At 34.8% G+C, this 24,881-nt stretch overlaps 1 protein-coding gene across 11 annotated transcripts in view; it reads left to right on the forward strand.

Annotated features, from left to right (window-relative positions):
- Positions 1-24,881, forward strand: part of LOC123522987 (band 4.1-like protein 4A) — a 58,718-nt gene that overhangs the window by 24,956 nt on the left and 8,881 nt on the right. For 5 of the 11 annotated variants that reach the window (XM_053549447.1, XM_053549438.1, XM_053549441.1 and 2 more), the window contains 13 exons: positions 3,314-3,400; positions 3,935-4,045; positions 5,779-5,823; positions 7,133-7,240; positions 10,282-10,347; positions 13,057-13,176; positions 13,420-13,455; positions 13,690-13,884; positions 14,544-14,624; positions 15,076-15,216; positions 15,837-15,909; positions 18,188-18,325; positions 24,308-24,363. In XM_053549447.1, the coding sequence (XP_053405422.1) occupies positions 3,314-3,400; positions 3,935-4,045; positions 5,779-5,823; positions 7,133-7,240; positions 10,282-10,347; positions 13,057-13,176; positions 13,420-13,455; positions 13,690-13,884; positions 14,544-14,624; positions 15,076-15,216; positions 15,837-15,909; positions 18,188-18,325; positions 24,308-24,363 (1,257 nt within the window). The remainder of the gene's footprint in view (positions 1-3,313; positions 3,401-3,934; positions 4,046-5,778; positions 5,824-7,132; positions 7,241-10,281; positions 10,348-13,056; positions 13,177-13,419; positions 13,456-13,689; positions 13,885-14,543; positions 14,625-15,075; positions 15,217-15,836; positions 15,910-18,187; positions 18,326-24,307; positions 24,364-24,881) is intronic. The other 6 variants (XM_053549443.1, XM_053549448.1, XM_053549446.1 and 3 more) reach the window with 4 other exon arrangements.

A 24,881-nucleotide genomic window follows, 5' to 3' on the forward strand; every position in this document is an offset into this window, starting at 1 on the left:
ACACGTGCGCCCTATCGTAATATCTTATTTACATCGCGGTTACTTTTGACACAATAAACGCACGTGGTGCATTCATTTTTCAATGTAATCGCTTCAAATTTTCAGCACCGCTTGAGAACTAATACAGTTTGAGTTCTATAACAATTTTAATAAGATATTGACAGGAATGTAGGCAAAATTCTTTAAAAACAATCAGATTTTCATATAATGTTTTGTAAAATTTTAGACAGCACGATCTTGATTATTTACTTCTTTCTTAAAGTAAATAAACGGTACATACTATGGTAATAAAATTCAGACTCTTGACCAGAATGTACAAAAAACACAATTAAAAAATCTTAAATAATGAAAAAGCGGCAGCAATTTAAATACATGGAGTAAAACGATTTTTGGCAAACAGATTTCTGTTAGCACGGCAGAATAGGTTACGTGACCTTGTGAACGTAAATAGAAATGTGGTTTTAAAATAAAGCAGTATGATGTTGTTGCGGATTTTAATAAGTTTTAAATTATTCATAGTGCATGTATTTTTTGACACAACACTTTGTTAGATATTCTTTTCAAACAATAATGTAAATTCCTTGAGGGCAAATAGGTCACAGAGGTAGGCTATCCACTATCATCGTTCACGACACATTTACATGTCAGTTTATTCGGGATATTGCACATTCGCTTTTAAAAAAAGATAAAGAAAAAACTTTTTTATTGATTTCTTCTCAACAATTTAAGGAATCGAGAAAGTACGATCAGACAGTGATGTGTCACATGGCGCGAAAACATGACGTAATGCCATGACAATCTCGGGCAACTATACCGCTTTGATCTCCACTTCAGATGCCATAATAACCGACACTTCTTTTAGCTCTTAGAGGGGGTGTTAATTAATGATGAAAACAAGGCTAATTACTTAGTTTATCATCAGAATAATTACCGATAATTATTAATGTTTTTTTTTTTTTCACTTTTAACACGGGTCGACATCGGGTGGATGATGATTATTGTGTCCATATTTTGGGACACTTTTCAAAATAATTATTTTTTGGGATAACAGATTGCTACAGTCTTCCATTTTTAATTATTTTAGAAATAAGTCCTGTTTCTTTGAGTCATATGAAGTTATGACGTCTACAACATCACAATTTATGTGATAGAATTGGAGGCCCACTAAAGTCTGAGCAGCTGTCCTAGATTTCAGCAGTTGGTGGACCTGCTGAAAAAAAGTTAAGGTCGAGGCCTGCAGAGTCTTGAAAAGTCAGGTTTAAGATGGGATTTACAGGGTTTTCCCTAGCCCCAAAAAAGGTGGTAAATTTACCACTTTTCGAGGTCCATGTCCCCCTTTTCTTAGCAAAGGGGGGCATGAGTTTTCCCAAAAAAAAACAATTTTTCAAATTAATTATAAGTTAATTTCAATCAATTTAAACTATTAAAAGCCCAAAAGAGTATCAAAGTATTCAAGCAAATCCTAACATGTCCCCCAAAATAGTCTCTTTTTTCCAGAAAAATAAATTTGGGGGGACATGATGTCACTCAAAATAAATTTCCTAGGGAAAACCCTGGATTTATAGTAGTAAGACGTTGAACAACCACTTGCAGCTTTATTAATTCATAATTTGGGCATACCAGTCAAAACTCCATTGTCTAGCATTTCCAGTTAATCCAGATTTTTAGACTGGGGTAGGGGGTGATGGTATTAATCTCAATGCAGATCAAAGATGCAAATCATATTCCTGACCAGTGTGCTTTTACTTGGTTTTAGTTTGAAATATAAATGTTGGTTGTTGAATAATATTCAGTATTAAAATTATCATTTAAAGAGAGAATCCACAGCAAGATTTCATTCAAGTTTCATGTTTAATCAGATATAAACCATGTTCTCCGCAAGTAATTGCCAACTTCTCCACATGAATTAGCGGCAGAGAATGAATGGTATAGGACACAACGATTCTATGACCACTTGATACGTAGATCGACTGCTCTACCTATTGAGCTAATCAGATGGGCTACTCTGGAAATGAAAAAACCACAACAACAAAACACAAACATAAAGCATATATTTATTTCATAATATTTAAATACACAATCAAATGGCATTTTATATTGCTAAAACATCATCAAAGTCATTGTACATTCAGGTGTAAATCAAACATAACAATAGGATGCATGTTTATAAGGTTTATAATCTCCCTGTTTGAAACTAGGGTGGTGTTAGGTTTAAAAAAAAAAAAAAAAATAAAAATAAAAAAAAAATGCCTACCTACCTACCCTATTTTTTTTGGCCATGTCACTGGAAACAATTTTTTTTTTAGGCTTAAGTTAAATATCTCTGGTACTATCAAAGCTTTTGACTTGAAACTTAAAATACTTATTTACCATCAAAGTCTACACCAGAAGAAACAATCCCCATAACTCTGATTTGAATTTTGACAGAATTATGCCCCTTTTTAACTTAGAATTTTTTGTTAACATTTTTGATAAAGTCAAATATCTCTATTACTATTAAAGCTTTTGACTTGAAACTCAAAATAATTATTTACTATCAAAGTCTACACCAGGAGACACAATTCCCATAACTCTGATTTGAATTTTGACAGAATTATGCCCCTTTTTAACTTACATTTTTTTTTTAAAAATTTGATAAAGTCAAATATCTCTGTTACTATTAAAGCTTTGGACTTGAAACTCAAAATAGTTATTTTCTATCAAAGTCTACACTAGAAGACACAGTTCCCATAACTCTGATTTGAATTTTGACAGAATTATGTCCCTTTTTAACCTGGAATTTTTTTTACTGGCAAAGCTCTAATTCATAGTCAAGCACTGAGAAAAGTCGAGCGCGCTGTCTAATGGACAGCTCTTGTTATTTTGGGGGTCAGTAGCTCAAAGGTCAAGACCACAGCATACTTTACTTTGAAAATTAAGTACCCAGTTGCCTTTGGCAGACTGTCATGGGACAAACCTTTTTTTTTATTCTGTTGTTGATATACCACAGAATTCAGTGAAACCTTACGACTATTACTTTTTGCATCTATAAATGGTTGTACTTATTTTCAACAATGTAAATGTATTATTTCCAAATCATTTCAGTTTAACTGTTCAAGTCTTAAGCCTACATTCAGATGCAGACTGTTAATATTTATACAAAGTTTATGAAATGTATCAATGTTGACATTGAGCAAATAAAAACAACAAAAAAAACCACACAAAATTGTAGAACTATCTCCTTTTTATGACTTATTGAAAGAAACTAAAGGAAAATTTGTTTAAGGCTCTGATGTTACTGTATTGAAGCAGGCCAGTATATCTGAAATTTCAGTTCACGGCACAGAAGTCTGCCTGATTTGAAGGGGAGAGAATCTCCTACAAGCACAAGGTCTGCTCCGTGGGAAACAAACATGGACACGTAAGTAACACATGTTCTGCAATTTATATTTTCTTTCTAGAAAAAGGAATTTAATTAAATAGATTTGTTAATGATATCAAATTGATGAGATTGCAAATTTTACAGCATTGGGTATTGTTTACAACTATTATTCGGAAGTGCAGAATTTAAGTGTAGCTACACCACTTTGCCATACAAATCAGAAGATTTGTGTTTAAAAGTAGTGTTGAACCCAGTCAAAAATTGCAATGTTGAATTTCATGATTTTAGGATTATGCTGTGAAATCATTAATATTTATTGGAGATTAATTTTCATGAATTATGTGGTTCATTCTACAAAATTAAATTCAAACTTACAAGTAAAATTCCCATTCATTTTTTCTCTTTGAAAATGAAATCAGTGAATTCATACTCCAATCATGTAGCCATTTTTGTCAAAACAACAAAATTTCATGCCCACAAAATTAGGTTCTTGAATTAAGACAGCCAGTAATTTGTATTTTGTGTTGGAAGTATGTTTTTCTGAAACAATATGGCTTGTGTATTAAATTTCAGTGGTATGTACACATCTGGTCGTGAGTCTCCGGTGTCCGTTACACAGAGTGAAAACGTTAACTACCTCCGACGTCACAGAGAAAGTGACAGTGAAAGTGGACATAGAAGAAAGTAGGTTTCTATACTTACATTTTACATCTATATATAAGGCTGGCAGTATACACTCTGCCTTACTTCATCAGTGTATGGTATACACTGTGGAACTGCTTATCATTTCATACTTGCATAAATATTAGCATATATTTTATAACAGCTTACATTCATATAAAATAAATTAATAAAAAAATTATTCAGCAATTAAAAGGGAATATGGGTAACCTTAAAATTTTGCGAAGAAATCAGTTAATACCATCATTTCTTTCAAATCAGAGTTGAGAGAAATGGTTATAAAATCCCGTAATGCATTCAGTTTTTAGCTCAAAGGTAGCTTTTGTGATCGCCCTGTGTCCCTCGTCATCCGTCAGTCTTGGACGAGTTTGATATTGGGTCATCTGGGGTCAAAAACTAGATCAAAGGAAAAGCTTGTTAACACTCTAGAGGTTACAATTTTGGCCCACTTAATGAAACTTAATCAAATGTTACTCTCAATAAAATCTTGGACGAGTTTGCTATTGGGTCATCTGGGGTCAAAAACTAGGTCACCAAGTCAAATCAAAGGAAAAGCTTGTTAACACTGTAGAGGTCACAGTTTTTGGCCCAATCATAATGAAACTTGGTTAGATTGTTACCCTCAATAAAATCTTGGACGATTTTGCTATTGGGTCATCTGGGGTCAAAAACTAGGTCACCAGGTCAAATTGAAGGAAAAGCTTAACACTCCAGAGGTCACAATTTTGGCCCAATCTTAATGAAACTCAGTCAGAATGTTACCTTCAATAAAATCTTGGACAAGTTAGATATTGGGTCATCTGGGGTCAAAAACTAGGTCACCGGGTAAAATCAAAGGAAAAGCTTGTTAAAACTGTAGAGGCCACATTTAAGACTGTATCTTCATGAATCTTGGTCAGAATGTTAATCTTGATAGTCTCAAGGTCCAGTTTGAATCTGGGTCATGTAGGATCAAAGACTAGGTCACCAGGTCAAATCAAAGGAAAAGCTAGTTAACACTGTATAGGCCACATTTATGACCATACCTATAGGAAACTTGGTCAGAATGTTGATCTTGATGATCTATTGGTCAAGTTCAGATCTGGGTCAGGTGGGGTCAAAAACTAGGTCATTAGGTCAAATCAAAGGAAAAGCTTGTTAACACTCTAGAGGCCACATTTATGACTATATCTTCATGAAACTTAGTCAGAATGTTAATCTTGCTGATCTTTAGGTCAAGTTCGAATCTGGGTCATTTGGGATCAAAAACTAGGTCACCAAGTCAAATCAAAGGAAAAGCTAGTTAACACTTTAGAGACCACATTTATAACCATATCTTAATGAAACTTGGTCAGAATGTTAATCTTGATAATCTTTAGGTCAATAGGTTAGGTGAGCGATACAGGGCCTTCATGGCCCTCTTGTATAATGTGTAAAGTAAAAATATCATGGAAATTTTCATTATTTGGCTGCCATGAATATATTTCTTCTGAACTGATGAATGACCTTACTTTTGTAGGTATATAAATGGGAGACACTATAAGGTTTTAATGTGATATCATTGTGTAACTTGATATTATCTATTTAGATAATTATGAATATTTTAAGCAAGCAGGTACGAGAAAGTTTACATGTTTATGAACTCATTCTGCATTTCGAATGGAGGAACACATTTAAGGAAAGAAATTGCAAGCTTTATAAATGCTATGTCCCTCTTGATAAATGTTGACCCATAGATTATGTTTTGTCATATTTAGACCATATAGACAGGGGTATGATAGTGATGGAGGGACAAGAAATAAGTAAGTTTTCCAATGTTGTGTGATGCTGTGGTTGTGTGCCCCTAGATATACAGTATTTGTATAACTTTATTCTGGTGTAATAGTCAAATCTTTATTGAGCAGTTAGTCAAAGGAGCAACACAGTCAAGCTGCTTCAGACAGGCTGAAGTTAGGAAGAAAATACAATTTGGGAATTTATCTGGCTGGCTGCTTAAGGCTACAGTCGGCTGCTAAAGTAGGTTCAACTGTGTAGGGAAAAATCTGGTGATATAAGTTATAGGGTTTAATAGCACTACTTTCACAGTGTCAGAGCGCAATCTTTGTTATCAGGGAATGATGGTCTAACAGTTGAGTTAGCCCAAACTATACTGATACAGCTCAAAGAATATGGTATCTTGAAATCATCCAAATCAATTTGAAAACTTCAAGGTAGCACGAAATAGAAGCAGACACTGTAGAAACAAATGTTTAAAAGAGTGGCCAATTTTTTAAGTAATATTAAATATCTTATCAACTTAGTAACTCAAGTGTCAGTTACAAGAATTGTTAAAAGGGAAAGTGGAATTTTGTTAGTGTTTGCTAAATAAAAAAGGGGGATGTGGATTTTGTTGGAATACTAGCATAAATGTCTAAACTGGTACATTTTATAACAATTAAAAAAAAAAGTGTTATCAGACAATATGGTCTGTCCAGAGTATAGTTATACAAATACTGAACCCCTAGTCACGGTTTCTGTAGTGCTTGATGCGGCATTCAGAATGCATGCATGCAGTTTACAGTGTGTTGGAAAGATTGTCATATCCTGATACTTGAAAAAAATGAATACAATTGCTGGAATTTTTAAAGTGTGCATAGAAAGTCAGTAGAAATTCTACATTGTTCCTAAAATGTTCCTTAGCGGCTTTAGAGACTTTTAGTTTGCATGGTGTTTTGTTATGTTGTCAGCTTGTAGGAAGCTGAATTGTAGTTTATTTTAATGAATTTTCATTTCATACAACGTTTTGCAAAATGGATTTAATTTTTTTTTTTTTTTTGCTGATATTTAATTTTTGCTGGTTTGCACTATTAAGATATTTGCATATTTTAATGACAACAGAAGTAGAAACATATTTTATCCTTATAAGGTGATTGTCATACATTGTTGACAGTTTCATGTATTTTGTGCGCTTGTGAACTGGCTTTATTGAGAAAAATAATAATTTTTAAATAAAGTTTTAATATGCTTTGCATTTTTATTTCGGAACTTAAATTAATTATTGGTATTACAGGTGGGTCATTTAAGCCAGTAGTGTTATAATGTTGTATTTATGCAAAATGTTACTGTATACAGAGCTTATCATATTGAGATGAACAGCTATGACCAGTATTCAGTCTCTCGTCGGTCTGGGTATGAAAGCGACACTCGCAGCAGTGTACATGGCAGTATAAGACGAAGAAAGTGAGTGTGTAGTGTAGAAGGTTATAGTGGAGTAATACCTCTGCAGTTATAGTGGTGTAACACCCATATAGTAATGTAACACCTTGATAGAAGAGATAATACCTGTTTAATACTTTTTAATGAATTGAAATTTTCTGTGGAGTGTGTTAAATTATGTGTGATTGCATGTGGCAAAGATATATAAATGTGTTTTATTTGAAATTTTAACATTGGTGCTTATTGTCGGGAGGAGAGTTAAGAATTTTTAATTTTGTAGCATTTATAGCTGGAAAGTAAATTACTGTAAGGGGCCTCCGTGGCCGAGTGGTTAAGATCTCTGACTTCAAATTACTTGCCCTTCATCGATGAGGGTTCGAGCCTCACTCGGTGCGTTGAATGCTTCATATGAGGAATCCATCCAGCTGGCTTACGGAAGGTCTATGGTTCTACCCAGGTGCCTGCTCATGATCAAATAATGCACGGAGGGGCATCTTGGGTTTTCCTCCGCCGTAAAAGCTGGAAAGTTGCCATATGACCTATAATTATGTCGGTGCGACGTTATACCCAACAAAATTTTTAAGAGTATTATATAGGTTTTATTAGGTTAGGGTGTTAAATTGGAGTAAGGATACTGCAGTTTAATTACTTACATAGTATATCAACTGCTGCTTTCTATTAAGCCAAATTTTCAGTACAAACTAGTTTTTTTTCCCTAAAATATAAAATAAAACTAAAATGAAAAAGAATTGAAAGAAAAGTTTTCAGTGCATTAATTTTGCTCAAATTCCATACCAGTTTGCTTTATCGATGTTAAGATTTTGGAGAGGCTGAGATTTTCAAGGTGTATGTGTATACTTACTTTTAATAAGTCACTAAGGCCTAAAAAAGACTTTGTTTCCGGTAACATACTCAAAAAATTAGGGTAGGTAGGTCGGAAAATTTTTTTTTTGGAATTTTTTTTTATTAAGAGACTTTTCAAAATTATTTTTATGTCAAAAAGTGAATACAAATAAGGGTGTTATGCAGTTAGAGCATCAGTAAGTTGATTTCTATCATCACTGACCATGTTTAAAGCATAAAAAGTGAAGTTTTGCAACTTTTTGTTAAAAAGTTGAAAAAAAAATTTCTCTAAGGCCATAAAAACATAATTTAGGGTAGGTTGGGATACTGGAAACAAACAATTTTTTTTTTACGCCTAATCATTAAATGTCTACCAGAAATTGCCTGCTTTCATTGAGTGCCACTAACAGTTTACTAAAAAATAAATGTGCATGGTTTCAAATTAGGTCTTACAAGTGATATATGATTAAAATATCAGTGTGCTGAATTATTACACCATATGTGCTTATTGAAATATATAATAAAAATGCTACTCATATGCATACCAGAACAATTATGAAATTACAGCCCCTATATCAGCTGATTCTGCAAACTGAAGTTTGAACAGTAAGAGAATGTTATTACCTCAGTCATCATAAAGCATTTACAAACAATAGCATTTGTGTTTTTGTTCTTTAGGTTTAGATTCAAGACTGTTCCACACTGAATAGGAACAGACTCTCTTGTTTTCTCTGATATAGAGACATTATTTTTTAGAAACTATAGAAACAAGTCAAGAGTTTTTTTAGATTTAAAGGAATTGTAATTATTTAATAAGAATGCAAGCATAATAAATGTATAAATTATGGCATGTCAGTCTCATGTTTTGCATAATTCCCTATTCACACCAATTTTAGGATCCTAAGAGTTTGATATCATTAAAACATGTAAATTAACTTCGTTAATCATTAAAAAAAAATCCATTTGGCTTTGATAGATGTTTCTCTAAAGAAATTACCATTTTTTATTTCCTCTGTGTTCCCATAGCAACCTTTCCAGTAACACCTATCTATGCTGTTTTTACTAAAATTACATTTAATATTTAAATTGTGGTACCAATATTTTTACAGGGAAGAGTGTTGTGATTTTGTAATGGTAAGATGATAGATATGTTACTGGTTGTTTACTACAGTTTTGCCATTATTTCAATGGTAGCATTACCCTTTTGGTCTGGGTATTTTTGTGGATTTTACTTAAATTTATGACGTTTACACTGTTGGGCTTGTTGTTACATAGATTTTTGTGCTGTTAAAAATTGAATAACTATGAGATGACCAAAGGCAATAATTGTTTTTAGCATGTGGTTACTTCATTCATTCTTCAAACAAAGCAAAATTTTAGCTGGTTCAGGTCTGGCTCATATTATGTAATGACTTTACGGTGTTGGAACCTGTATGGTGTGTTACATTTTAAGCTTTATTCATTTTAATTTCTGAGGTATATGAACTGTTTTTAAACAACTTTACTTTTTAGTATGACTGTGATTTTCCTATATATTTTTCAGATATAACATATCAGTAGCAGTTTAATGTAGGATAGCATGACTCATCTTTCTTATTGGTTTTTAAAATGTTTTGAAACTTGCAATTTTCTTTCTACTTTAGTCTTGATGTGAAAAAACCAACCTTGAAGTATTTGGTTACCAATTTAGTGAGAAACTTTATGAACAGTTACAATCTTATTTTAACCTCCTGCTGCTGTTAGCTTTGAAAAGTCAGACCCTACTCCCTCTGCTCAATCAGACCTATGGGTTGAGGACTGGAATATCTCCAAGCTTTGATATGTATATCTCATTGTGAGTAGTAATTCGAAAAAAGAAAACACACTATGAAAATATTTGTAAAAAATAAACAAGTACCATGTTGATTCTGTTCCTCATTTCAAAGTATCTCAGACAGACTCCTTTCAAGTCATTGATTGTGTATTTAACTTATTATTTAACAATTTTCATATAAATCCAGTAATAAGTTAACAAAACTTAGTACATCTTTTAAAAGTTCAAGAGAAATTGAGGTTTCACTTTAAAAACTGTGTCTGAATTGCTTTGAAATGAGCAGTACACTGTTTTACTTTTCAGGTACCATAAACAATTTCAAAGGAGGTTGTGTATGTTTGAGAAATCTTACAAACATTATCATAGATTTTACAGCATGTACTAAGTACAGTATACTGGTATATTTCAGATATTTTCCCAGCAGCAGAAAAGGTTCAGACAATGAAAGTGATGTGTCCTTCACAAGGAGAAGACGGTAAAGTTTGAATGCATGATGTCTTTTTTCATTCCACAGTTACTGCCACATTTTTAGCTCAACTATATAAGAATAGTCTGAGCTATTCTACTCACCTTGGCGTCTGTGTCGGCATCACACCTTGGTTTGAAGTTTTGCTTGCAAGTACATATAGCTATCATTTAAAGGCATATAGTTTTGAAACTTATTTTTAGCTCACCTGAGCCAAAGGCTCATGGTGAGCTATTGTGACGGCTCAATATGTCCGTCGTGCGTCGTACGTCCGTCAACATTTCCTAAAAAAATCTTCTTGAAAACCACTGGGCAGAATTACACCAAACTTCACAGGAATGATCCTTGGGTGACCCCCTTTCAAAATTGTTCAAAGAATTGAATTCCATGCAGAACTCTGGTTGCCATGGCAACCGAAAGGAAAAATTTAAAAATCTTCTTGTCCAAAACCACAGGGCCTAGGGCCTTGATATCTGGTGTGTAGCATCATCTAGTGGTCCTCTACCAAAATTTTTCAAATTAACCCCCTAGGGTCAAATATGGCCCCGACCCGGGGGTCACATGGTTTATATAGACTTATATAGGGAAAACTTTGAAAATCTTCTTGTACAAAACCACAAGGCCTAGGGCTTTGATAATGTGTATGTAGCATCATCTAGTGGTCTTCTACCAAGATTGTTCAAATTATCCCCCTAGGGTCAAATATGGCCCCGCCCCGGGGGTCACATGGTTTATATAGAGTTATATAGGGGAAAACTTTGAAAATCTTCTTGTACAAAACCACATGGCCTAGGGCTTTGATATTTGGTATGTAGCATCATCTGGTGGTCCTCTACCAAGATTGTTCAAATTATCCCCCTAGGATCAAATATGGCCCCGCCCCGGGGGTCACATGGTTTATTTAGAGTTATATAGGCAAAACTTTGAAAATCTTCTTGTACAAAACCATATGGCCTAGGGCTTTGATATTTAGTATGTAGCATCATCTTATGGTCCTCTACCAAGATTGTTCAAATTATCCCCCTAGGATCAAATATGGCCCCGCCCTGGGGGCGCAAGTTTTACATAGACTTATATAGGAAAATAAGTTTAAAAATCTTCTTGTCTGAAACCACAACTCTTAGACCTTTGATATTTGGTTTGTAGCATTGTCTTATGGTCCTCAACCAAAATTGTTCAAATTGTACCCCTCGGGTGAAAAGAGGCCCTGCCCTGGGGGTCCCAAGTTTTATATAGACTTATATAGGAAAAAGCTTTAAAAATCTTCTTGTCAGAAACCATACGACCTAGGCTTTTGTTATTTGGTATGATGCATTGTCTAGTAGTCCTCTACCAAAATTATTCAAATTATGCCCCTGGGGTTTAAAGAGGCCCCGCCCTGGGGTCACTTAGTTATTATGTGAGTTATATAGGAAAAATACTTAAAAATCATCTGATCCTATTTCCAAGACTATTCAATTATAATTACCTGATGACCCCAAGTAATATGATGTCACTTGATTGTGACCTTGACCTACTGACCTACTTTCTTGTTTTTTAAGATACAGCCTTGAAATATTGATGACTTACACAGTTTTGCACACAAATCGTAAAACAGAATTTCATTGACCATGAATGTGACCAACTGACTTTCTTATTATTTTATCTTCAGTTTGACATTTGAAACATGTAGCTCATATTACTCAGGTGAGCGATCCAGGGTCATCATGACCCTCTTGTTTCTTTTTCTAGGTCGATTACCAACCTCACTGGGTCAAGTCTCATAACTCTGACATGTATTTTGGACAAATTATGTCCCTTTTTGGGTTTAGAAAATCCTGGTTAACGTTTTGCATGCAAGTTACTATCTCTAAAATTAATGCATATATTGAATTGAAATTTCACATATGTCTTTGGGGTTATAAAACTAGGTGATAGCATCAAGTCCCATAACTCTGACATGCATTTTGGCCGAATTATGCCCCCTTTTGGACTTAGAATATCCTGGTTAAAGTTTTGCGTGCAAGTACATATAGCTATCATTTAAAGACATATAGCTTTGAAACTTATTTTTCCTTTTTCTAGGTCAATTACCAACCTCACTGGGTCAAGTCCCAAAACTCTGACTTGTATTTTGGCCAAATTATGCCCCCTTTAGGACTTAAATCCTGGTTAATATAAAGCTTTGTATGCAAGTTACTGGCTATGTCATATGAAAGACATGAAAAATGGTACTAGTGGTGTGAGTATAATATGACTGGGTGTGTATCATGTCATATGTCTATTGCGTGATATTCTAGTGAGGCAGCACTATAAAATTGGGCATCACGCTTACTGCTGCACGTACACACCCTCATTTAACATAACTCAAATTTTTTAGAAATACAGTCAAAACCTGTGTTAAAGACCACCTCTGAACAGAGACCACCTGGCTCTAAAGACCACATGTTTTGTTTCCCGTTTTAACATTTACAGTGTATTTCAACCTGTGAATAAAGACCACCTCCCAATAAAGACCACATTTTGGCTCTCCCAAGGGTAGTCTTTATAGACAGGTTTCACTGTACGCTCAACCTGAACTTGCACTCTACAAGAAAACATGTAATGGTGTTAATTTTTCATGTGTCAACAATCACTGGAGAAAAAAATGATTTAAATAAAAAGTGATTTTAATCCTGCAGATTATGGAGTCTTTAAAAGTATTTTTGTTCAGGGAAAACAATATATTACACATTTCAGAAGAGAGATGGATTCAGGAAGTGAGTCTGATATTTCCCCAAATTTCACAGCCAGACAGAGAAAGACAAAGAGTGTCGGAGCTGACCAGTTTGAAAAGGAATGGCAATCTGCTATGCAAAAGTAAGTTATTTAATGTTTGAAATAATGTAGGATGTCTCAAAAAACACATGTGCTTTGAATTTGTATTGTTAGTGGCTAGAATGATTAAAAAAAGTATTTAATATTAGATAATTTTTTTGCAAACCTGTCATAAATTGCAGTGTGACATCTCTCAGTTGGAAAACATTTGTCATCAATGAGGGACGTTTTTCAATTAACATTTACTGTGCGCTGTGATAAGTAATCTGTCTCCTTTTTTTTCAGTGTATATTTGCCAGCCAAAGAGAACAGACCAAATGGGTTCGTACAGATACATGTGTGTTTTTACAGAATAAGTTTGACTTGCGTTGTTACGACTGCCTATTCTCACTACTCATAACATTTGCTTTGTAATTAATAAAATTGTGTTAGTTTCTAATTATGCTCTCTTGTAATTGTTAGCAGTATATTTAATCATTTAAAAACAGCCTATCTTTAAAAAAAAAGCTATTAAGATGAAGAGTAGTCATTGTTCATATGACTGTCTTTATGTAGATCAATTCCGTCCATACATTCTGCACCGCTTGGTGAGTCACGTCAGAAGAAGATGAGACGACGACGTAGCAAGTCACCTGGCAACAGTAAAAGACCACCAGAAGAATTACGTCAACATATAGAATTTGATCTCTTAGAACCTTCAGAGGAGATGACTGAAGACCAGCTGAGAGAGATTCCCTATGTTAATGTAGAGTAAGTCGCAATCCTGTATATTCTACTTGGTACTTTTTATATGTTTGGTCAAATTACCTACCTTCTGACATCGGGTCTTGACACACTGACATCAGGTCTTGATGCACAACACAGATTGCATATCATTCACAGCTTTCAATCTTGCTATTAGTCACAGTTCCTAAACAAAGCTCTGAATCAGATGCAAGAAGTCCAAGACTGGTTTCAATAACCATTTACATTTCATTGAACTGGGTTTTGGCAAATTTTCTTGAGGTTAACTTGACCAGTGGCATATATTCCAGAGTCAGTAATTATATTGGTTTTTATGCTCTTTTTCTGCTGAATTAAATTAACTAATAAGAAATGATGCTTGTGTTTAATTAGACATTTAAGAATGGCATTTTGAAGAAATGTGTCGGTAAATGAGAAGCTTAAATTTGTTGTTGAATGCTGTGTAAATCTTTAATATTCATAAACTTGGACTTATTTTTGTGGATTAGTGGAAGCATCAGTCCACAAAATGAAATCCATCTTACGTGTGGAAGTCCACAAATTCATAACCCACAAGGTAGTAGTTTTGGGCAAAACCACAAATTTGTATACTCAAGAATTAAATGATATCACAGTATTGATCATCTTTACAATTATGGACACACATCTAGTTTTATCTGTTTCAGAACAAAGGCAGAGGCATTTAAAGTGAAATATTCTCCCAGCAACAGAAGAAGATACAGATCTCCTAAACGAAAATCTACTGGGTAAGTAAATACTTGCTACATTCTGCAGAATCTTTCAAGAAGATTTCTATTGATCTAAAGACTTTGTTTTTCTTAAAACATAAATCACCTAACAAGGCAATGCATTCTGGGACATATGCCTTCTGAAATGAACTGTTTATGTATACTGGTTAGATCTAGTCTACAGTTGAATCTCGGTATCTCATATTCCATGAGATCGAGCTTTTTAATTCAAGATAACAGAAATTCAACTTAAAATGATATTTTGTGCATGTGTTTTCGGGACGGGAATTGAAAATGCCTGGGAGATACCGGAGTTTGAGGGATCGAGTTACAGCTGTATATGGTGTGCATTAAAAGTTCACTGCCACTCGTGCAGTAGATAGAGGTATTTCATTTTCTGCTTTTTAGTGAAATACTGGAATATTGTCAAGTGAGAATACTGTATATAGTTCTGTACTGTATATTGCAGTGACTTGGACCAGAATGGAAAAGGAGGTTATATATTAGAGGAGCCTCCACCCCCACCTTACACACGCACCCCAGAGAGAACCCCCGAACCAACACATAGACAGCCAACAAAATCTGGAGGTTATTATAGTGATACTGGCAGGTAAGACCATGAAATTTAAAAGGTACCCTTTTCCTCCACCAAGGCTGGAGAAGTCACCAAATGGCCTAAAATGTGTCTATGTGATTTAAACCCAACCAAAACGAAAAAAGGAAGAAATTAAACTGGTTCTACCTGGTTGAGTGAATAAAGGTTGCTGACTTCAAATTATTTGCCCGTCAATAATGTTATTTCAAAATCTCACTTGGGATGTTGAACTCTGAATGTGACGATCTGGTTGAAGGTAGGTGTTTCTACCCAGTTGCCCCACATACCTAATCAGTTCTTGTAGAGGCACCTTCCTCCATCATCAGAAACCGGAAAAGTCATCATATGACCTAAACTGTGTCAATGTGACTCGAAACCAAACAAAAACAAAATGGATGTAATTAAACCCCACGGAAGGGTTGAGGAGATTCCTTTCTAAACTCATTAAAACTTGTTTTATTATAAGTTCTTACAGCTTTCTTTTAGTTTTGACACAGACATTTTGATATATAAATGGTAATTGGCCTAGTATAAACCCTCTCTGTATATCTTTTGTACTTACTGAATTGGTTCGTTGTTAGAAGTTATTTTTACCCTCTTAAATTGTTAAAGAGTTAAGTTTTACTACATTACAGCTTGCCAAGACGTGGTCAGAATCATCAACTGTATCCACAGCAATATAACAACACAGTATCATCACACTCCAAGGTAATGTTTCTGTACCAGTAGACTATAGTCTGTTTCATAAGCTTTATTTCTGTATCATTTCCAAGCACATTTACCTCAGATCACCTGTAAAACCTAACATTAACTTGTTTCTAAACCAGTTCGGTATTGAAAGGTACAGTCAAACTTCTTTTGCTCCAACTTGGATAATTTGTGCACTACCCTTCGCTCAAACTCATCGTCAGGTCCCAGCAGAATATCTATATATTGTATGTTTTTCGATGGCTCAAACTGCCGATAACTAACAAATTTTGGTTGTCCTGTCAAGTTTGAGTGAACGAGTTGGACTGTATATCTTTTCAGAAAACAGAACAATGATACATATCAAATTAAATATTTTTTACGTTTGAGTTATAATTAAACATTGTACCCTCATATCTATGTATATTAACTGCATGAGAATTTTTGGCATTTGATATCAGTAAACTCTTTTAAGACCCACAGTTAGTCAAAAATTGTGTAAACAATGTTGTTACACCTCAAGAGTCATTAACATACATGACTGTTCAATGATGGCACCAAATTAATAACAGTATACATGGCTGTATGCTTTGAAAGTGGACTCTTTGCATTCTTTTTATGTTGATGAAACTGTTAGATAAATGTAGGTCAACATAATTATGTCTTGCACATGGCTGAGCTGTTGTTGATCTATCTTAGTCAGTGATGTGATCTGTGGAACAGAAATGCTTGGCATCCCAAGCCCTGCTTACTTTACATATGCTGAGGACACAACCCTACCAATCCCAGTCTTATTTTACACATATCTTATGTTACCAGTGGTCAAATACCCATGAGACATATAGCGTCTGAACGGTCTTGTCATTCTGTCCATCTGTCTGTCACGCTATTGTGTACTCAGCTAGTCCTGCAGTTTTCATCCAGTTCAAATAAAACTTGGAATACATCATCAGTATGAAATGACATATCTGGAAAGTTCGAAACTATTTATACTTACATAAAGCAATACACTGGATTACAATAAGAGAGACTTTTTACTAAGGACTGAGATTTTTTAGCTCATCTGATTTTTTGAAAAAAAATGATGAGTTATTGTCATCACTTGATCGGCGTCGGCATTGCCTGGTTAAGTTTTATGTTTAGGTCAGCTTTTCTCCTAAATTATCAAAGCTATTGCTTTGAAACTTGGAACACTTGTTCACCATTATAAGCTGACCCTGTACAGCAAGAAACATAACTCCATCCTGCTTTTTGCAAGATTTATGGCCCCTTTTGTATTTAGAAAATATCAGATTTCTTGGTTAAGTTTTATGTTTAGGTCAACTTTTCTCCTAAGCTATCAAAGCTATTGCTTTGAACTTGCACCTTGTTACATATAAGCTGACCTGAATCAGAACATAACTCCATCTGCTTTTTTCAAGATTATTGCCCCTTTTGACTAGAAATCAGTTCTTGGTTAAGTTTTATGTTTAGGTCCTTCTTAACTATCAAGCTATTGCTTTAAACTTGCAACACTGTTCCCATCATAGCTGACTTGTTCAGCAAGAAACTTACTCCATCCTGCTTTTTGCAGTTTATGCCCTTTTGGACTTAGAAAATATCAGATTTCTTGGTTAAGTTTTATGTTTAGGTCAACTTTTTCTTTTAAACTATCAAAGCTATTGCTTTGAAACTTGCAACACCTGTTCACCATCATAAGCTGACCATGTGCAGCAAGAAACGTAACTCCATCCTGCTTTTTGCAATAATTATTGCCCCTTTTGGACTTAGAAAATCAGTTTTCTTGGTTGAGTGTTATGTTTAAGTCAGCTTCTTTCATAAACTATCAAAGCTATTGCTTTAAAACTTGCAGCAGTTTTTCACCATCATTAGCGGACACTGTACATCAAGAAACATAACTCTGTCCTGCTTTTTGCAAGAATGATGGCCCTTAGACTTAGAAAATCATGGGTAGGACAATATTTCTATTATACAAAAAAAATCAGATGAGCGTCATCACCTGCATGGCGGTGCTCTTGTTATTAGTTATGTGCTCAAATCTCAGTCTCTCTGTATTGATAAACTGCTCTAAACAAAACGTGGTAAGTTATACACAGTTCTAATGTAAACATATTGTAACAAATAATATTCACAGATATTTAGATAAAGTTTTACCAATTAACTCCGGTTTTTATGAATGAAAATGTATTTTTAGAATATGCTTCTATTATGAAGTTTGCAGGATGAACTTGTTAGAATAAGGCTAGTTTTGTAGTAAGATATCGCTTAACTGACAAAGATATGTGTTTCTTTATTTCAGCATTTCATGGCTGATATCAGAAGTATTCCACAATTTCATGAAAACCATTTATTTTATGAACCCAAACTTTCCCCACGCTATCAGCTTCATCCAAACCCTATACATAGATACCACCCCCCACCCACTGCAGTGTTCAAGGTATACGGCGTGTGTGAGGGTGTGGGATACTTCATGTTATAACAATAGTAACACTATAAGGGTACTGCACCTTGCTTCCAACTGTTTATATTTTGAGAGCTCAAATAGAAAACTGTACATGACATGACTTTAAGAATAATGAAGTATAGTTTTCTACTTAACCTTTACCCTGCTAAATTCCTAAAATGGACTGGTCCATCATTCAATTTGGGCAATACCATTTATTATTTGAAGGGGTGTTCACTGAAAATTTACTGACAGAATAGCGAACAGTGAGTGCAGGCTGATCTTGGTCTGCACTTGTCGCAAAGGCAGAATCACATGCCGCCAGCAGGCTTAAGGTTAAGGTCTCATCTGGAAGCAAAAACAAATTCAGTTTTTACTCTTAACTACACTTTCTCAAACATTCACAAATTGTCATCTTTTTTTTTTCAGTACATTTCTGAATTATGTTTAGATTTGTTCCAAAGAAATCTTTCTAGTGATTTAAATGTTCCTGAAATACTTTTGAACTAATTTTTACTTTGAGCAAAGATAAAAATTTGGATATAAGAATGTTTGTGAAATTTTGAAGACGTGTGTTTTGGGGGTTACACATGTTAGGATTTTTAATGTGTGTTGCTTGTATTTTTCTCATTGTCAAAGGCAGTAATATAACCACCTAGCTGTTAGCTTTGTCTGTGTAAAAACAAGCAAAAAATCCTTTATAATTATTTTAACATTTTTAATTGTCGCCACTCAACAGAATCCAAGACAGTTTGCAGTTTGTCCTTAACATTACATAGTGCAGATATTTTACGCAGGGATCATCCTACAAGGCGATTTGAGCGATATCGTTGCTTTGAAGTCGGCCACTTCGCCTAATTATCGCCTCCGGGCGAAATCCGAATCGCCGAGTTAAAGTTGTAAAACTTGATGCATTTTCTAGATTAAATTATCGATAAATCCATAGTCAACCCCGCCTACTCGCCTGTCAAACTTCAGCCAATCGTAGCGTTAATCCCACAGTGTCAATCAATAATATTGTAAGCCGCCGCCATTTTGAAAATTTTCAAACGGCATGTAAAAAGCCAATAAACTTAACGAGAGCGTGATCTTACCCAACAATTATTGTATATTATTCTTTCATTTTGCTTCAAAATTTATTTCAATTACCATGATTATGGTCAATTTCTGTAAATGAATTGCTCGGGTACTGTGGATCAAAAATGATTACGCGGACGTCAGAACTGCCGTACAAAATATTGTAAAAAGATCGTCATTACCTACGAGTTTGGTATTATTTTCGAAAAAAAAAAAATAATTAAATTAAAGTATAAATCTGTGAACAAGTTGATGCAAAAATCAGGCATTATAAAAGCATGAGAATTGAAACATGAATGAAAAATTTCACGGCGTTTTGATCGTGCACCTGTTAAATTTACGAGTTTCGGACAGGTAAATTTCGGATAAAAATTTAAAGGCGACTTTTTATACGCCCGTTTGAAAAACGGGACGTATTATGGGAACGCCCCTGGCGGGCGGGCGGGCGGGCGGCGTCCACAGACCTTGTCCGGAGCATATCTTCTACATGCATGAAGGGATTTTGATGAAACTTGGCACAGTTGTTCACCATCATGAGACGGAGTGTCATGCGCAAGAACCAGGTCCCTAGGTCTAAGGTCAAGGTCACACTTAGAGGTCAAAGGTCAAATTCAAGAATGACTTTGTCCGGACCATATCTTCTTCATGCATAGAGGGATTTTGATGAAAGTTGGCACAATTGTTCATCATCATGAGAAGGAGTGTCATGCGCAAGAACCAGGTCCCTAGGTCTAAGGTCAAGGTCACACTTAGAGGTCAAAGGATACAAGAATGAAAACTTTGTCCGGAGCATTTCTTCTTCATGCAAAGAGGGATTTTGATATAACTTGGCACAAATGTTCACCACCATGAGGCGGAGTGTCATGCGCAAGAACCAGGTCTCTAGGTCTAAGGTCAAGGTCACACTTAGAGGTCAAAGGATACAAGAATGAAAACCTTGTCCGGAGCATTTCTTCTTCATGCATAGAGGGATTTTGATATAACTTGGCACAAATGTTCACCACCACGAGACGTAGTGTCATGCGCAAGAACCAGGTCCCTAGGTCTAAGGTCAAGGTCACACTTAGAGGTCAAAGGTCAAATTCAAGAATGACTTTGTCCGGACCATATCTTCTTCATGCATAGAGGGATTTTGATGAAAGTTGGCACAATTGTTCATCATCATGAGAAGGAGTGTCATGCGCAAGAACCAGGTCCCTAGGTCTAAGGTCAAGGTCACACTTAGAGGTCAAAGGATACAAGAATGAAAACTTTGTCCGGAGCATTTCTTCTTCATGCATAGAGGGATTTTGATATAACTTGGCACAAATGTTCACCACCATGAGGCGGAGTGTCATGCGCAAGAACCAGGTCTAAGGTCAAGGTCACACTTAGAGGTCAAAGGATACAAGAATGAAAACCTTGTCCGGAGCATTTCTTCTTCATGCATAGAGGGATTTTGATATAACTTGGCACAAATGTTCACCACCACGAGACGTAGTGTCATGCGCAAGAACCAGGTCCCTAGGTCTAAGGTCAAGGTCACACTTAGAGGCCAAAGGTCAGATACAAGAATGACTTTGTCCGAAGCATTTCTTCTTCATGCATGGAGGGATTTTGATGTAACTTGACACAATTATACATCATCATGAGACGAAGTGTCATGCGCAGTTCCCTTCTTTCGAATTACTTCCCTTTGTTGTTACTATAAATAGCTTATATTGTAACTTTTTCATTACTAGTCGTAGGGAAAATAGAGACCACTTTTCTGTAGTACAACATGCATGCTACATCCAATTTTGAGGTGTATTTTGACCAGTCTCTACCTGGTAAAGATTTTTGTGAGGACTTACAATATTTTTTTTTGATTTTTTTTTTTTTTTTTTTTTTTTAAGATTAACTTCCCTTAGTTGTTACTATAAATAACTTATATTGTAACTTTTTTATAATTGACCGTAGGGAAAAACCAAGACCACTTTTCTGTGGTACAACATAGATGTTACTTTCCAATTTTAGGTGTATTTTAAGGTATCTCTACCTGGTAAGGAGTTTTTTTGAGGACTTAGAAAAACAAAACACTTAGTTATTACTAAACAACCACAAAATTAAAATTCCATTTGCAAATACAGGTGCTAGAGTAAAGAAATTTGCTGTGACGGGCGTATATTGTGACATTCTTGCACTCTTGTTCATAGCTAAGTTTATACTTTATTTAGAAATTCATGAAAATAATAATGCAAGAATCAATTTCCTTAAATAATTACTGTTTATAAGTTATAGCTAGACCCACAGAAAGTGGATATATATAGGCAGGAAACTGAATAGTATCATTTCTCCTTAAATTCCTCAACTTCTCCCTATATTCTGTGGAGGGAGAAGTCTTCTCCCCTAAAATTTTGACCTAGGATGATCCCTGTTTTACGGAGACTAATTTGTATAAAATACTAATTATTTTACAAACTGCTCACCCGTATGGATTGCTGGGGGCGAGGATAAATAAACCCACAAACTGTAGTCTTTAAAGAGAAACCTAAAAATGAAGCTACACATGACTTGTATTGGTTACTTTGGCATATAGCTCACATTGATTCACATTAGCAAACATATACATTGATTCCAGACTTTTAAGTCTTTGGTTGTACGGCAAGTTTGCAATTTGTATGCAGAACTTGTTATGCTCCATTTCTCTTTGTTGTTGTATTTCATTTTTTTGGCAAACATGGTTCATTTTTAGCTCGACTATTCAAAGAATAGTAGAACTATTGGACTCACCCATGCGCCAGCGTCCGCGTCCCGATTTGGTTAATGTTTTGTATGTAAGCTGGTATCTCAGTAACCACTTGTGGGAATGGATTGAAACTTCACACACTTATTCACTGTGATAAACTGACCTACATTGCACAGGTTCCATAACTCTATTTTGCTTTTTTACAAAATTATGCCCCTTTTTCAACTTAGAAATTCTTGGTTAAGGTTTTGTATGTAAGCTGGTATCTCAGTAACCACTTATGGGAATGGATTGAAACTTCACACACTTATTCACTGTGATAGACTGACCTACATTGCACTTTATGAGCTGATAAGCACTGTGAAGGTTCCATAACCCTTTTTTCCATTTTTACAAAATTATGCTCCTTTTTCGACTTTCATATTAATTCAGTTGACAAGGCTGTTGAATAGTCGAGCGTTTCTGTCCTCCGACAGCTCTTGTTTTTCATGCTTTCATGTGTACTTTGTTGTCAAGTGTTTCCTTGATGCCGTAAATACAAAAAGGACAGTGTTTTATTCCAGTGTACATCCTTATTTTCAGTCAGCTAGTATTGAATTGAGTCTAGAGAAAAAACTTTACTTTTGGTTTAAAATAATTTTCATTTTGGTATAAAATCACTGTTTTTAAAATACAGGAAAGGAAAAAAGGTAAATCTAGAAAAGTCTGCCATTTTGTTTCTAACTGTCAAGCTTTTGATCAAAGTGAAGATACTCTTACTGTACACTACCAACAGAGGTCAGAATGAAGGCAAAATTTCTTCATGACGTTTGTAGATGTTGGTGTCTTTACCCAGTGAGAAATTGAGAAATTCACACTATTATAATGATACACAGAATTATACAGTGTGTAGTATTCCAGAACACAAAATTACGCAGTCATATATCGTGCAGAGCACATTTATAATTACGCAAGAAGAAAAAATATTGGTTCAGATGCACATTTTTATTGCACATAATAATACATGCACAGTATAATTCTCAAAGAATTAAGAGGGTTTAAGATATAGAAAAGAATAAATGTGCACATAGGATAAAAGTACAATACACAGAATATGCAGAGTTGAAATAGTATTAGAAAAATTGCAGCATAGTCTTCCAAAATGATATGGACTATGGTGCGTTACCGGTACTTTGAATATTAGTACCAGTACATTCTGCAATACTATGAATTTTGCAATATAGTAACTGTTAATTCTATAAGCTTAGATTTTTGATGTTTTGGCAAAACTGACAGGTGTGTTGGGACATGAATTTCAAATTTTTTCAAGATAAAGATATATGGAAATTTTACATATTCAGTATTCGATTTCATGCATTCACACATACTAAGAAATTCATGAAAATTAGTCCTCCACAAGTATTAATAATACCACAGTATGCAGAATGGTACAGGTTGAGTGTGAAATTTACCACAGAATTCTATGAATTTTACATAATATGAAAGAATGTAATTATGCTGATCAGTGGTTAGACATTAAAAACAATGTATGTTAGTAGACTCAGTCTAATGATTGTCTGGTTGTGGTTTGGTTTGACCTAGTTGCTGTGATTTTAACAAATTAATTTTTGTGTCAGTTTCTGTAGTTAAACTATTAAGGTGTATTTAGCTCATAAAAGATTTTTTCAGCTCAAAATGTAATGCTGTCTTACAATGTTGATAGGGGCAATTCTTGCATTGCATTTGTTCATCTTGACATTATACCCCATTCAGATGAGTTTTGGAATCACTGTCACATCCTTTTATGCTTTTGCAAAAATTGTACTTTTCTGTGTAGAGAACAAAAAAAATACAGTAAGCTCATTCATTCAGGAACTTCGAGTTTAATTTAGCATAAGTTGGCTTTTAGAGCAATGAAAAAGTTGATAAAACCCTATTCATGAGAATGTCAACCCATCAAACTGTCTGTCAGGCCTAGTTGTATATATTTCAAGACTTTACATGGAGTTATGGTCCTTGATTTGTGGCATTTTTACAATTTCTTTGCGGTAAGTGGTGGGAGACTTAGTTTTAAGGTTGTGTGACAAAGTGCTGCCTTCTTTTACACACATATCACAGAAAATTTTATTTGCAAACTGTTTAATTGTTTAATCGTTTAACCTTTTCTATTTGAGTATGTTCATTTGTACATTTTTTTTATGATTTCTCTTCAGCCCATTGATGCAGTGGATGAGAGAAATTCTGTAATGGAACAGAGAAATATGAACAGGTGGGTAACTGGCTGGCTGCTAGAGTATAAAATGGAGTATGAGGACCAGTCTCAAAAAGCAGCATTGCCATTAGTCAGTTTCAGAATAGTGTACAGAAACAACTAATCAGATGAGAAAGTTTAGAGACTGGTTTCCAGACTCAGATGTTTTACCTAGAACCTTCAAGTATTTTAAATATTGTTAAGCATATTTTATTAGCTATTTTGCTTATGTTTTATAGCAACATTTTTTACTTCTAAATGCAATTAATTACTTACCTTAGGGGCCCTGTTGGCTGATTTTTTCAATCATTTGCTCCTAAGCTGCCTTGGGAGCAAAACCTTGATTGGGATGTGGAGTTCTTTCTTGTAAGGAAGCCATCCATCGAGCTGGCTTACAGAAGGTCAGTGATTCTACCATGCCCTGAAATGATAACTGGAGTAGCACATGGGGTCTTCCTCGACCATCAAAAGCTGGAAAGTTACCAAATCATTTGTGGCATTGTAACATTAACTCAACCAACCAACATACGGACAAA

Source organism: Mercenaria mercenaria, chromosome 8 (genome assembly GCF_021730395.1).
Source record: "Mercenaria mercenaria strain notata chromosome 8, MADL_Memer_1, whole genome shotgun sequence".
Lineage (NCBI taxonomy): Eukaryota > Metazoa > Mollusca > Bivalvia > Venerida > Veneridae > Mercenaria > Mercenaria mercenaria.